General features: G+C 39.4%; 1 protein-coding gene across 12 annotated transcripts in view; it reads right to left on the reverse strand.

The window, feature by feature from the left end:
• Positions 1-16,126, reverse strand: part of ncam1a (neural cell adhesion molecule 1a) — a 315,548-nt gene that overhangs the window by 39,511 nt on the left and 259,911 nt on the right. For 3 of the 12 annotated variants that reach the window (XM_008428578.2, XM_008428584.2, XM_008428576.2), the window contains 6 exons: positions 15,942-16,126; positions 15,736-15,832; positions 12,758-12,925; positions 8,195-8,320; positions 3,634-3,648; positions 1,844-1,891 (listed from right to left, as the gene is read on the reverse strand). In XM_008428578.2, coding sequence (XP_008426800.1) covers positions 1,844-1,891; positions 3,634-3,648; positions 8,195-8,320; positions 12,758-12,925; positions 15,736-15,832; positions 15,942-16,126 — 639 coding nt within the window. Of the gene's footprint in view, positions 1-1,843; positions 1,892-3,633; positions 3,649-5,555; positions 5,559-8,194; positions 8,321-12,757; positions 12,926-15,735; positions 15,833-15,941 lie in introns of all 12 variants that reach the window. The other 9 variants (XM_008428583.2, XM_008428582.2, XM_008428585.2 and 6 more) reach the window with 4 other exon arrangements.

Below are 16,126 nucleotides of genomic sequence, written 5' to 3' on the forward strand. Positions count from 1 at the left end.
GTGGCTCTGGATGTTTCTACTCCAGACTCAGTCCACTGCTTCCCCGGGTCCCCCAAGGTCTGGAATCGTCCCTTCTCCACAATCTTCCTCAGGATCCGGTCATCTCTTCTCGTTGTGCAGCGTTTTCTGCCACACTTTTTCCTTCCCACTGAGGTGCCTTGATACAACACTCTGGGAACAGCCTATTCGTTCAGAAATTTCTTTCTGTGTCTTGCCCTCTTGCYTGAGGGCGTCAATGATGGCCTTCTGGACAGCAGTAAGGTCGGCAGTCTTACCCATGATTGCGGTTTTGAGTAATGAACCAGGCTGGGAGTTTTTAAAAGCCTCAGGAATCTTTTGCAGGTGTTTAGAGTTACTTTGTTGATTCAGATGATCAGGTTAACTGCTCGTTCAGAGAACCTTTTCATGATATGCTAATTTTTTGAGACAGGGATTTTGGGTTTTCATGAGCTGTATGCCAAAATAATCAGTATTAAAACAAYAAAATACCTGAAATATTTCAGTTGGTGTGCAATGAATCTAAAATATATGACACTTTAATTTTTACCATTACATTATGGAAAATAATGAACTTTATCACATATGCTAATTTTTTTAGAAGATGCTGAGAAGGATCCTAACTCATGGTAAAGGATGGAGTTAGTGTAATGACCAGATTAGAGTGTTCTTTTGAAGAAATATCACTTCTTTCATCCTAAACATTAAAATTGGGGCTAAAATTATACTTTAGTTTGGTCAACAGAACAACCAAACACTAAGACATCAACGTTGGTTGTGGATCAACATCAATAAGATTTATCCTGCTGAGTTAAAGTCTTACCACAGAAGGTCTGACTAGCTGTAACTATGACTCACTATTTATGCTAACACAAAAGCATAAACATGCTGTTTGAAAAAGGTTAGGATTTAAACCCACAACCTTTACAGCAACATGCTAGTGTTTTATCGCTACCTCTACTTACAGCACGTTAGTTCTGAAATCACTRATTCGCTCAGAAAGAGCAACGCCACAGGAAACGTAAACGTCCCCCGTYACAATGAAACAAACTTTACAATTTTAACCTACGAGGAACCTGAATACATAAATGTGTTATTTATAACCACAAACAGGGTTCCTATGCAGTCTGGAAAGGAAGGGAATTTAAGAATATACCAAAATTAGGAGTAGTTTGAAAAACGAAAAATTAGTAAGCAAAAAATATTTGTTTTCGCAATGTTTTTTTGAATTCCAATTATTTAAAAGTTATGCCCAGTAGGTCCATCTTTACATGTGACCATCCATAATTTTTTGCCCATTCAACTATTTGTCTGTCCATCCACCCTTCTATCTGTTGGTCCATCGACCCCACTGCTCAAACATCTGTTCTTTCATCCATACGTCTGTCCATCCTTTCAAATGTCTCTCCATCCATCATCTCACCAACTTCTCCATCGTTCCATCTGCCGCTCCATATTTTTATCCATCCATCCATCCATCTAGAAAATGTTGTCATATATTCAAGATGAAATTTAGAGTTTAAAAATCAGTTAAAACGTTCTGCGAAACTTTTGAGAAAGGTATGCAACTTCCCGTGTGAAGGAGCCCTGCAGAACAAGTAAGCTTGTCACATTTAAACTGTTTAGTGTTAGTGTGATTAAGGACGAATCAACAGAGTTAGAAAAGCAGGTAAGCTGCCAATATCATCAGCTAGTTCTGTGTTGGACTGGTTATGCTCATCATACAGAATACGATCGCCTCCTGTGAGTCACACCAAACATTAATGAACATCTACGCTACGTGTGAAGCCAGGCAGGAAGGACAGGGAGATGTGACAGACACACTGCTGGACTCGCATATACTCACTAATGGCCATAGTGGTGTCAGCAATAGCAGGTGGGATCGATGATGCAACTGAAAAATGGTGAGAACAGCATGAGAGAAGCAGGAGTCCTCAGTGCTTAGTGATGATTACAAACGGCAGGAACGCTCCCATGCAGCTGCTGCTGCTGTTAATGTGACCCAGCATCTGATTGGACAACAGCTGAGCACCAGCTATGTGTTCAAGTCCTATTCAATGTGTTAAACCTTCAGGTGTGGAGATTTATTACACCTGCTGTACTGACTGCATTTCAAATATATTTGAAACAAAGCAAATGAGAACTAACTATAAAGATGGCCTACGCTGGTGTAATTGGCATTAATGACAATAAACAACCTGTCAGAGCTGATGAGTTCTACAGGGAAATAAATCTACACCTAGTTTTAATATTCATGGTTCAAATCATGTCAAAATGAAAAAAAGACAATATGTTGGTAAGCTCAGTTGAGGTGATGAAGAATAATTGGTGAAAAGAATAAATAGCAGCTTATCATATTTTAATTCAGTTTTGACTCTTGGATCAAAATTACTTTTCCATTAAAATCCGATTATGCTTTTTTCTCTTTTTATGTCTTTCAACAAACAATGGTTTTGTTGATGAAAATGTCAGAGCGCATGTTTTAGTCATCACATCTTGGTCCCATTCAAGAAAACAAGAACAAAGTTCGATGAATATTTGTTTTCCCAAAAGTGAGTCCAACATTTTATGGATTCTGTGTTCCTCACATTGTAGGAATAAGAGCATTTCTCAAGTAAACACCATCTGCATCATAACTGGAGTTTATTCCCTGGATGTTGCCTCCATCCTGCCCCGTGTCTGACTAATGAAGGTGCAAATTAAGTCAAGCTTTTAGAATAAGCATAGCTGCTTTACCTGCCTTCCAACTGTATTCACACCCCTTGAACCATTTTTTACATTTTATCACATCAAGACCTGAAATTTCAAAGTAATTTATTGCGACTTTATGTGATGGATTCGCGCACAGTGCTGCATAATTCTGACATACAAGACAAACAGCACATGATTTCAAAGGATTTTACAGAAAAAGTCTGAAGACTGTGACTTCACTTTGTATTCAACACCTCTGAGTTGGTACTTTGCAGAACCAAAGGTTCCTCCTGCCTCTATGCTCAGGTGACACATTGAACAGAGCTTTACGAGATGTTTAAAAACTCAGATGTTATTGTAAAACCCAACTCTGTTTTAAATTTAAAATCTAACTCTTGCTTTAAATTTTTTAAACAGCCTTAGTCCTGATGATTCTGTTTTGCTCTCTAATGTTTTCATTGAACCTCGTAGTCGTAACATGACAAACTGTGGAGAAATTCAAGGTGCATGGATACTTTTTTTTACAGACTAAGTCAAAGACTTTCTGGATTATTCTGACTGTTTCAGTCTGAATCATTTATTTCAGAGACAGAAAGATTTTGCACTATTGCAAAAAAAACACCCAAAATGATCAGGATGGACATTGATTATTATATGACTCAGGCCTCCTGTGGTGTTCATGTCTTTTCTCCATGTCTGAAAGTGATTTGAGCCACTGCTGCATTTCACACAAAAGACGAAACAGGAAAGATCACTATTGTCGTCACACCTTTGTGAAACTATCTTCAATCGACTTTACATTAAGGAAACGGACATGTGATGAATGAATGGAAATCGGTAAAGACGTCACTTCGACGTTAACATTGTTAATAATGAGGAATGTTTAATGGAAACGATGCAAACTGCAGATAATAAGCAGATAAGAAAGGGAGAAGAAGAACTTACTTGTGAGAGAATATTCTGAGAAGTCCAGTGGAATACACAATAGATGGAGGGGAAAAACATGAGAAAACAATAACACAAAGAGAACAGAAACAATAAAATGAGAAATATGATCAATGAAAAAGGGCAGCTGTGTCCTGCTGCATCATTAACCCTGTGCCATTCCCCTACACCGCCTCACTGAGCATTATGCATTTGCTTTCTCTTCTTTTTCACTTTTTTTAAAAGATGCTGTCATGACACACAACTAGGAAGTGAAATGTAATGACTTGCAGTCCTCCATCTACTAACATTTTAATTCAAGAGTAACTTAAAAATCTCTTCTAGGGTTTTAATACCAGAAATTACAATATAGAATAATCTCTAACATACAGAAATGTTAAGAAGTATTGACACCCTTAGAGATTCCTCACAGATTTGAGCTGTTTTATCTCTATTCCATGTTTTAGATATCAATATTAAAGATAATCTAACTGTGGTGAACCCTCAGCTGTTCATGGTTCAGCATTAGCAATTTTTTCTGTTGAATGCAAATACAGATTGTTGGAAAATTTGCCTATTCCCAGATTTCTTCGATGAAACATATTGGGATTGGCCTTGAAATTCTCCTGTATTTGTGCAGTCCTATTGTTGAATTATGACCTTTGACCTTAACTGAGGCCGTGAGACCTGCAGAGTTTTAGATGTGGCTCTGGGTTTTTGTGACCTCCTGGTTGGTCGGTGAAGGTCTTTTTCTCCAATTGTGGAAGGTTTTAGAAACAGTTAGTGACATTTTTCCAGGCTCAGTCTGTTCGTTGCTTCGATCAGAACATGAACTGCTGCATGTTGAGATCTTTTAGACCACTTCATGCTGTCAGACAGGATCTATTGAAGTAATTTCCTGATTCTTTAGGTCAAACAGTCATCAGGTTGGATGATGCCAGTAAAACTGGACCAAAAATGCAGTAATTTATAGTTAATTCATGATTTAACATGGGGGGCAATATGATTTAAGGCCAGTTTGCTTTGGATAGCTTCTGTTTCCTAGAAAATGAAATAATCATTTTGAAAACTTTTTAAAAATTTTTTAAAATTAAAATTAGTCTGATGATGTCAATGTGGCAAAACAGCAACATTTGTAGAAATCTGCAAGGGACAAACACGTTTTCACAGCTCTGTAAATGTAATTTAAAGTCTCTCTGAACTTGATTTTATGTCTACAGACTAGTGGAAAATTTGAAGAGTGAATTTGTTGCTCGAACACCAGATTAAGACATCTTCATAACAATGCTGACTCAGGCACAATAAGGAAAATGTTGAAGGGGACTTCTCTACAGGAGCAGCGAGGTGATGAGGTGCAGATGGAAGCAGGAGACAAAGGGTGACAGACAGAAAAACAAACATCCATTCATGACCCTGACGTGAAAATCTGAATGAGAAGAAGGTTAACGTTCCTCAGAATGGATAGTACGATGGAGCTTTGTTGATTTTCTTAGAAATTATTAATGCTTAATTCCTAAGAAAATTTTCTGAGCTAGAGAACCATCACCTAGTTCTTTCACTCAGAAGGCTTTGATTCACTTATAAATTGATGATTACCCAAGACCTTTCAGTTCAATAAGAAAATAATGGATACCTAAATACTTTAGACCAAAGAAAAAAAGAACTTGTAAAATATCACCACCAGCTCTGAGGAAAAACAAAGACTTAGCCTGAATGTGAACTAACAACCAGCTGGCTCCATTCACGGATAAATAATGAGCCTAAGAGCTTTTTATCACTTTATCTGTCAGAAAAAACTAAATCCTTCTACAACTCCTCTGCTGTGTATCTGATTTATTCATCTGTTCACCCCAAACACTGCTGCTGTTTAGAGCATACACCGATCTGGTTGCCATGGATCAGATGGTCACAAACACTGGAATGAATCTCTTAACTCGCTTCACCTTCTGAGTCCTGGGGGGGCTTTGATGTTTGCCTGATGGTTGATAGTTGCAGGGTATGGTGGCGTGCTTCAAATGATTTCTGCTTATTCTAACAACCTTCATATGGAACGAGTCTTGTCCCAGTTGTTTTCACTTTTAGTGCAATTTCAATGTGTTTCTCAAACTTAGGTTACTAATTACCATCAACTTCGTCTTTTGACAGAATAAGAGCCACTGGGCTCTAAGAAACAAGAGCCAGAACAACGTGACCCTGCCAACCACTGTTTGAGCGAGTCCGACCACAGCAATGAGCAATGAGTCTGGGATCGAACAGAAATTTACCTCCTCGCTTCTTTGAGCACGAATGGGGCATTTGGTGGCGAGAGAAACATTTAGATCAATAAAAGTCTCCTTACTGCCAGTGCTAAGTGTAAAGTTGAAGCAGGCCTGCACTAAACTGAAAGTGATGAAGCAGAAGAGCACATTTTAAACTGAAATACTGTACATTTTGTTGGCTTAAGTTGTTTTTTTTAAGTTGTTCATGCTAAATATTGAAATGCCTGTAGAAAACAGAATAAATTACTCCTGTTCAAAATTCAATAGAATATACATGTGTTATTCACAAAAAGTGATTCATTATATCATTTCGAAAAAGGTACATGTTTACAATTTTTCAAAATTCTGCAAGATGTTGTACAATCTGCCCTAATCTATTACATTTTCTCAGTTCACGTTCTTTAAGTTAAACTTTCACATATGCTTTCTGTGAGACATTACATTCAGAAAGCAGCCAATTAGAACCATCCATTGTGGTCACTTAAAAAAACAGCAAAAATGTTCTACTTTAATAAAACCACCAGTTTATACAAGCAAAAATGTTAGCTGAAGAAACCTGAACTCAAAAATAAAATAAAAAATCAACATCTGTGCTGTTATTTAGTCAGTATTGATCTCAACCTTTTGCCTGCTGTAACTTGGCAACCTCTGGTAAAAATGTGTAAAAGACTTAAATAAATGTATCTTTTTTGCAGCAGCAGCTTACACTTTCAAAAGAAATTTAAGAAACATCTAAAATTGAGTTTAAGTCCATTCCTTCACCACATGAAACAAATCCTGCATTATTAATGTTTTTTTTTGTTTTTTTTACAAAATCTGCAGTATTACAACCAATGGCACCCCAACATCCTCTATGAATCAAATGTAACAAATGTATGTTTTTTTTATTTTTTTTTATTTATCACTTCTTGTTTTCATAGCAAATACATATGGAGAAACACATGGGGCCCATTGTTCATAGCTATTCCTCAAAATGGGAAAGATATGATAATATGGCAATCAAGTAAGCCAGGAAAAAAAACAGTATTCACCTAAACCTTCCCTCATTCACAATCGGAGCAATAACTAATACGTTAAAAAAATTCCTCTTGCTACAATGCACTGAATGGCAGGATGCTGTTTTATTTAAAGGCCTTTACACATCTTTACCAGTGGTGGCAGTATATGTGAAATATGCTGAACATTTATGATGACCTGAAAGAAAAAATATGAATGGCAAAAAAAAAATAAAAATGAGTTATATGTTGAAAACAGAGCAGATGACCAGATTCTGACCTGCTGGACTTTTTTCAGCACTAAGTTTCACTAAATGGATCATTTGATGAATGCATTTACATATTTAAATACGTTTAGGTTATTAGGGCACCTCAAGACTAACGGTCTAAAATTTTATCCTCCTTATTGTCTCTATTGTATTGTTCATAATTTTCAATATGCCGAAAATGATGGACATTTTCGGCATACGTGTTACGTTCAGCTCTTAAAATGTCTTGGCTCACTGTAAAATGAAGTCTTTCAGCTCACTCAATCCCGGGTTTATCTCGCAAAACCCTCAGGAATGAGAAAGCATCACCAGAAACCCATTAGGTTGGATTATTTCAGAACTGTTTTATCTCGGCCGCTGTCAGATTTGTGCAGGAGATGTGGAGTACAGGAGGCGCTGGGTTTGTGATACATCCTGCTTCCAGGGAACCAACTGGATGCCCCTTCAGAAAAAAGTCTGGAGTTCCCTGTGTGCTTAATAATCTTCCTTCCTCTCAGATGACTTTGCTCACTTTCATTAAAAAAAMCCCCCAAAAAAACAGTTCAAAGCCTCCTGAAACACCTCTGCTCTTCATCATGCAATGCCATCACCATCACAACATCTAAACTCTCCTCAGGAGGACTTGACCTGTGGCTGCGATATTAAAAATTCATGCTGCCGGTGATCTATAAATACGGAGCTGCGTCTCCCTGCAGTGAAGTGTAAATCGGATTTATAAATACGTATGAAGTGTCTAGAAAGAAAAGTCTAAATCACCTCAGCTGTGGGCAAAGATGCAAAGGCATCTCGTGCGGCACACACATTCACAAGGACAGAAACACACACGTTATACATTCTGCAGAGGTCACTCTATGAGGCGGCTGAGCTAGGAAGCGGCAGCGGCCGGTGGATTCGTGCTCCCGTCTGATGGGAGGAGGACTATGGCGGGGCTTGGCGTGAGAAAAGAGGACTGAAGCATCTGGGCTCTGCTGGACGCGGTGGAGGGAGCTGCATTGGGTTCAAAGCTGCAGGGTCAGGGCGTGTTTGGAGCAGGGAGACGGGAGGAGAGGCAGGCACTTACGGACTGGCTCCGTCTTGAAAGTGCTGGAACGGCTGCTCTCGCCTTCGCCTTTCCCGTTGATGGCCGACATCTTGACCTCGTAGGTCGTCTCTGGTTTCAGTCCGACGATGGTTATCCTGGTCATGTCTGTTGAAGAGACGTCGAGGTCATTACACCAGATGATACGTCTAAGGAGAAAAAGCTGATTGCTATTTAGACGCTAATTGGATCAAAACACCGCAGGAACAGAAGTCCGTCATGTTTTTCTCTTTTATTCTTTATAAATAGCCAAAGCCGCTCTTCACCATTTAAATCATGCTACTTTATCTTGTTTGTGTCGACCTGAGATATAAGGTTGTTGCTTATCTTCGGCCTGGTTATAGAATCTAGGGGCATAAACAGTTATTATGTGGAAGATAATAGGTGTACAAATGTTTCCTTCATTTCTTGCAACAAAACCAAAAGATGACTCATCGTTTTGTTTTCTGCTGAGCCTTTTCATCAAACTTCCTCTAGTACTAACTGACTTTCTCCTCCGTGGTCTGCACCGACTCTCTTCAAAGTGCATCAGTGGATTTGCATTATCGGATCCCAAAATAGAAATGTAACGATGACGAAGTTATTTAGACATTTCCATCACTCAGAGTGGCTCGGAAATTCAAGTCTTTAGTGAAGGTAGAGTAATGGATAAACAGCCGCTCTGCATCCAACACAAAAGAGCACAACATATAATTCTGAAACATGGAAAACGGATTTGTGTTTCTCACATTATTTTTTTAGAAAATACATACAATAAAATGTGGAGTTTATTTCAGACCATCATTTTTTTGCTGGTTAAAACCACCATGTGTCTCTACTAGCTTAAACACTTTTGCACATTGATATTTGCAAAATCACTTGAACTCAATCAGACGGTAGGAAAACATCTGGACATCAACAACTTTCATAATAAGCCACAGATTCACGGTTTACTTTAGATCAGAACTTTAACTAGGCCATTCTGACACATGATTATGCTTTGGTCCAAGCTATCCTATAATATCTCTGGCTGCGTGTTTTCCTGCTGGAAGCTGACCCTTGACCTTAGTCTCACCTGTTTTTAACCTCTAACATGTGTTCTTCCAAGATCCTCCTGGATTTAGCTCTGTCAGTCTACACATCAACTCTGTGTAGCAACCCCCCACAGCATGATAATGCCACTACCATGTATCAACCCAAAGATGTTGCGGCCCAACTTTACATATCACTTACATCCCTGATGTGTCAAGATTTATGTTTGTAAGATTACCAAAAGTGTAAACATTAAACAGCTATGACTCATTTTGCAACGCCTGTTATCAATGGAACATTCCCCAACATTTAATTCAGAGAAAAGCTGCACAACATTAACAACTTTTTCCCCCAGGAGAGGAGTTCTCACCGCAGTGAAAGGGTAAAAAGTGAGAGCAGAAAGAAAGCAGGCCAAAAGGCTGAAAAATAATTACTGGGGGAGCATTGTGGGCTCCCAATACAGATTTAATTGCGGGGAAATGAATTAAATTAAGGATCTATTAAAACCCAAGAGCCATCAGGTGTAGAACAAAGGGAAAGCAATCAATAGCGGGTGTGAGTGCAAGTTTCCTGAATCAGGTGAATTAATCTGATAACGTAAGGATTCTACACACCCGACATGCATGCGCTTCCTCTCGTGTCATAAAGAGCTACTTGGCTGATGCCCCACTGAGCGACACAAAGCAGAGTAATTTCATAGCCGAGAGCTAATTTCAGTTGTGCAAAAAGAAAAAAAAAAAAAATAAACACCTGTGCAACATGTCTCCACTACTGCGACAGCATGTATGAGATTAACATCTCAATCAGAGGGAGTTTCAGAGAGAACTATTTACATACAACTAGAAAGCGTTCCGCCAGATGGATTCAGAGCTTTTAGCGTCGGAATATAATTGATGTCAGCGTCAAAACGCTTCGTGTTTTGATGAAATTTCTCGGCCGCCTGCAGTAATTTGGTTCCTGCTGCTTCTGGAAAAGGTTATCTCCACAGAACCTCACAGTTGCTACAAATTCAGCCCTCCTGCTGCCCTCTGTGCTGCGACAAAGAATCATTATGATGCAGGATGACGACGCCTGTACATGTTACTGTTAATTAATCAGTCTAATTCTGAGCATATGAGAAAAGCATAATTTAAAATGAAAGGTTCTGCTCTGGTGCCTGAAGAAACACAATGATCTCTGGGATATTGTAGATTGAATTCATTTGAAAATATGTTATTTATCAAAAAGCGAAATAAAACGTTGTCATAACTCATAACGCCCAAGTATCTTCAAACAATTGTTGTCAGTGGAAGGATCTCCAGTAGCGGACAGTCTTGCACAAATGTAAGGAAGCCTCTGACTGAAGACTGTTGCAGAATGACAGTCGGGACTAAAATGACATTCCAACAGGGCAATATGTGGCAGAGACTACATTCTTACAGTAATGTGTTCTGGATGACACCATCAGTTTTTGGCTAGCACTGCTAATCCGCCTCCTTTGCTTTTGCTGTTTCCTTTTTAGATTTCTGTCTGATGACAGTTTGAACTTCCTCCTTCTCTTTCTGCTCTGAGCCCATGCAGCCTTCTTTCCTCTGGGATTTGGGGTCAAAGTTGAGGTGCTATTTGAACTAGTAGAGATGCTAATTACCAGCTACTGGTTGCAAAACAAACAAACAAACAACAAAAAAATCAAAGCAACAATATCTCATGTGAAGGTAAAAAAGTAAGAGCAAACATCTTTCTAGCTGCACAACATACAAAACCAGAGGGAATAACATCCTAAATGTGCAACACCTCAACCAAAAAAATGACAAACAAAAGCATAGAAAATGACTAACAGAATGGCTGCCACCATGACTAGAGCAACTCTAGCTTCTGTCATCACACTTCAGACTTTAGACACATACTAAAAAGAGCAAAATGTAGTTTGTTCAAATCCCAGCTTTAAAATTCAGCTACAAAGACAAATAGTTTCTCCAACACAGATAATCCAGCTGTACTGTAATGTGAAGGCAGCTCTGTGCAAAGGCTGTCTGTTCATTTAGAGCTTTCTCTAATTAGCGTATGCTAACATGGTGGCGCTGTGTGATTACACTGTGGTGGGTGAGCCAGCTACTTCCTTTAAACATGTGACGGCGGCTCCGGTTCACACACAAAAGCCTCTCTTATTGAGACACTCTGCCACTTGATAATTCTTCATCAGCCACACTTTGCTTCTTTTCTTCCCTGGCATTTTGCTGCTCCAACGGCTCCAAGTTTGCTCTGTCTGATTTCAGAATGTAACAAGGCTCGTGAAAACGTCTCTTCGCTTTGAAAAGCGCTCCAATTTCTCTGCGGTGGAGAAGCCGTTGTAGCAAAGGCTGAGATATTTCGGTGGCATTTACTGTTCAGCCGCGTGTTGGGCTTCGCGAACATGTTTGCATGACGGGCGGCTCTCGGGCCTGGTGCTGACAGCTGAGCCTGTCAGCCGCTGACTGATGCGTCCCATGTGGCAGGAGAGACGAAAAGCATCCAGATCTGTGTGCGCTGCGAGCCGTCATTGGGACAGGGATATTATCTGGGGCCTGTCAGCATCTGAACCCGCTGTCATTTACACTACACTGTGCTCTACCTCTTGTCCTGACGTCAGCCACTGTCATGACTGGATTACCTGCTGATACCAAACGGCTGTACAGAAACACTTCAGCACTTCGAAACCGAGAAGCGTCTCCACTTGGAGCTAAATAATAACTGTGCGGCAGCAGGGTAATCGTGATGGAGAAGCAAAATAATAATTGGGTAATTTCATGTAAATATCAGCTGGCAGAAAGATTTTAAGGGTTAAGTTAATCCATTAGTAAATATGTAAACATGGATGTTCATTACATGGACAGATGTTTGATTTAAGGACTACATTCAAATTGCAGATCTTGATGCACAACATAGACGTCCATAAGTAAATCTGAAAAAAGAAAATGTCTACATATTTTCTACTGTTTGGGTGCTGACAAGATCATAACAATTCAAATTCAAGTCAAGATTCTTTATTGATCCCAAAGGCTAATTAAAAGTTAAATGTAGCTGATTTCATGGAAAAAAAAGTTACTGTAGATGGAAGAAGCTGTAGAAAACGAAAGCACAACTAAATAGTCTTTTGGAGAAAGATTTACTAAAACTAAGCAACAATTTTTGGGAGGTCTGATGAAACCAACTGAAGCTTTATCTGAGATCTTAATTACAAGGTTCTGATGTCAGCTCCAATGTGTGATAAATCATAAAACAGGGCTGAACGTGAGCTAAATGATCACCCGGGGCATCTTGCAATAGCTGCTGTGCTTTGTTACGATACATTTTTTAAGCAACTTTCGGGAGGAAATGTAGGAAAGACTCGACTCTCTGTTTACCTCAACACTGAACCTCATGGAGCAGAACTGTGTGTCTGCAGCAGTTTACATGCTGCTCCCCTGTTTTATCAAACACAATGAGAAATCCAGAATGAATCTTCCTGCTGCTCTCTGAGTTTCATTTCCAGTTGGAGATGCATTCTGGGGAGATAAAAAAAAAAAAAAAGCTCACCGTCTTCAGCTTTGTACTCCTCACTTTTCCACTCCTTCCCAGGCAAACGCCATTCCACTCTGTACTTTAATATTGGCACTCCACCCAAGGAGTTCGGTTCCTCAAACTCCACCACCGCCGTGCTGGAGAACGGTTGCACTTCTTCAATTTTAGGCGACGACGGCACCTCTGTAGCAACGACAAAACAAAACGATTAACCTCTGAATGAAAAAGTTCATTATTGGATAAAATAACTGTTTTGCCATTTTTGGGAGTTAAGTTTTAGGAAGATGTAAATTAAATGTCAAGTAATTGACTGTGTACAGGAGAGGGAATCAGTTTTAACACTTTAATTCAGAAAGATTTGAACCCTGAGGTTAGCAGCAGTTTGCAGAAGTGATACCTCTGTTTGGGTAAACACCAGAAATGAGGTCCTCCTTTAATAACCAGGCTGCAGGTTTGTCTCATTAAACCTTCCCTGTGCTTGCTGCTGCTGCTGAACTGCATTTAATGCCACCGAAGAGCCACAAACACGCCGGTCACCAAATGACAGAGGAGCCGTTAGACATGACATAATGAGTTTCCAGCAACCGTTTAGATCCCGCCTGTGATGCACTTTGAGCCATGATTAAAGGACTCGGTGATTTGGTCTCGTAAGCAGCGCTCTGCAGAGACTAACCTTCCTTATGACGGCGCTAACTTTGTTTTTATTCTCTCCAGGGAAGATGCTCAGGTGGATGTTGGCTTCATTTAATAACCTTTGTTTAATCTTATATTAATGTTATCATTATATAACCTAAAATACTGTTTTAAAACTTTTAATTAGTAAAGCATGACTACTTCTTTGCCTGGCGCACCGCTAAGTGGTTACACAGTTGGGAAAGATGAGAGAACATGCTTATTCAGAAAAGGTGGATGTGTGTTGATGCTAATAAAATTAGCCTGAATGATCTTTCCATCACACACACACAGGGATCAGGATGAAAAATCTTCACGCCTCGCTGTTTGAGGACTGCAAAGGACTACAACCAATACATCTGATCTGATTTTATTTCCTACCATCACAAACATAAACAGATGGCATTCGCTAAATGCTACTAGGACTTTTAACTGTAATTGGAAGACTGACATTTTTCTCAAAACCAATGACTAATGTGTGGAAAAGCATGATGGAGGAGTCGCTATGCTGTGGGTCAATTTTCTGCCAAAGACACTGGAAAGCTTGTTCACAGTTACTGGGACCATGAAGTAATTTAACACAAAAATCTCATGGTAAATGGGTCATCACTGGATGAGTCAGCAGATAAATAACCTAAAAGAAAAGTTATTGAATCAGAACAACCTTTTTCCATGGAAATCTCAGTTCACAGATATAAACTATTTAGAAAACCTGAGGAAAAGAAATCAGAGTGGATCCAGGATGATGAGAGAAGAATGAACAAAATGCTCAGCTGGAGGTTTCTTCCTGTTTACATGCTTGATCTGAGGGATTGCTGGAAAGTCAATGACACAACACAAGTGATCGTCTACTGTCACTACATCCAGGAGGCAAGTTTTTAAACTAATTTGAGTAATGAACTGAACTTAATGAACTAATTGGACTTCAATTTTTTTTTCTTCTTTTTTTATGTTTTACAAAGTGCCTTAAGATAACACATGTCGTGATTTGGTGTTATACAAATAAGCTGAACTGAGTTTAACTGTATGCTATTTTTCAGAGGAGAGAACTAGGTGCTGTCCTGGGGACCTGCTCAATTTGCAACCAGCAGGGGCACCGAGAATTGTGGGACTTGTCATTTTGAAAGTTTTCTGCATAGCATTAAGCTGCTCCAAAAATAAATAAATAAATAAATAAATAAATAAATAAATAAATAAATAAATAAATAAAATAAAAGCAGAAGGCACTGTCGGTCTCCAAGTGTAGTACAGGTCTCTTCTAAAGCCCAGCATGCATCTCTTTAATAATAGAACCTCTTCTAACTGATGTACACAGTTTAATGTGAAACACTCTGTACCTAGTGATGCTAATTTTTGTACTTTAATATTCAAACAGCTGCTACAATATGTTATCTTTGAATAACAGTCATATTCAATGCAAAAACTGCTGAAATCTCTAGGGGGCACTAGAGAGGCTTTAGGGTTTAAGTCTTGTTTGGACACAGTCTACATTAGCCTCTTTAGCAGCTATAAACGGTGCAGATAAATAATTTTAAACTAATCATTTAAACTGTCTGGAGCTGCTGCTGATGTCTGCATTCTGAGGGGTTCCAACGTGTAATCCTCGAGCACATTAAATGTTTTAATTGTCCAACACTTTTTTTTTCCAGTGTGCATGTTATTGAGACATATAGAAAGCAGGGAGGGCCAGCCACTGGAGGAAGTCACTTCAGTCATACTGATGAAGTTTTACAGCGAAGCAAGGAAATTACCTCAAAGAGCCCACAGGATATAACACAATGGCACCGAGGGTGTCACCACAATTAATTCGGCCACACACCATTTAGAGATCCTGAGCGACCTATCGTTTGCAAGGGCTCCAAAGCAATTTGCATGCAGAATGAAGCTAGGCCTGACCAAATTCACAGCAGAGGAGAAGAAAAGACTATAGAGGCAGAGCCTGCTGTGATTTCAGTGTTTTTCTCACCGACTGCTGCTCAGATGGAGCTGCAGAGCATCTCAAGGTTCCCTGCAACTTTACTTTCTGTTTACACCTTTCTGAAGCAAACATAATGCATCCTTTTAGTTATAGGGAGACAAAGCAGATTTTTTTTTCTGCAGTCGTCTTCTCAATTGTGAAAATGGATGATAAATGTAACTCATTCTTTATTATTATTCTGTGCATTCATTGGCTGATGCCTAACTTGTTGACGATGCTCCTTGTAGCAGATTCTAACATTCTTCCTTGTTGAATGCTGCAGTTTTTGCTTTTATTGCACTGATTCATTGTCCATGTAGATTGACATGTTAACAACCCCTATTTGTGTTTTCAGTGAACCAACCTGCTTGGATTAGAATGAACTCCTTGGATTCAGAGCCTATCACATTTGTAGCTGTGCAGTTGTAGCTCCCAAAGTCGTTTTGGGACTCAGGTGTGATCTAAGAGAGAGAGAGAGAAAAGCTGAAAACTTATCAGGATTTTTTTTTATTATTTCATGCTTATGTACATCCGGTCAGTCAAGAAACACAAATATGTTTGGTGTAACACCTCCAGGAGGCTGATGGTTGGGGTATTGAAGATCTTTATGTTGGTTGAGTTAGCGGTCGGCAGCTCCATGCCGTCTCTGAACCAAACCACCGAGGCTCTGGGGTTGGCTGCCACCTCACAAGAAATATTGGCTGGATTTCCTTCCCATGTGTGTGCTGTCACTAAGCCCATGATCTTTGGAGAAT

Source organism: Poecilia reticulata, linkage group LG14, assembly GCF_000633615.1.
Source record: "Poecilia reticulata strain Guanapo linkage group LG14, Guppy_female_1.0+MT, whole genome shotgun sequence".
Taxonomy (NCBI): Eukaryota; Metazoa; Chordata; class Actinopteri; order Cyprinodontiformes; family Poeciliidae; genus Poecilia; species Poecilia reticulata.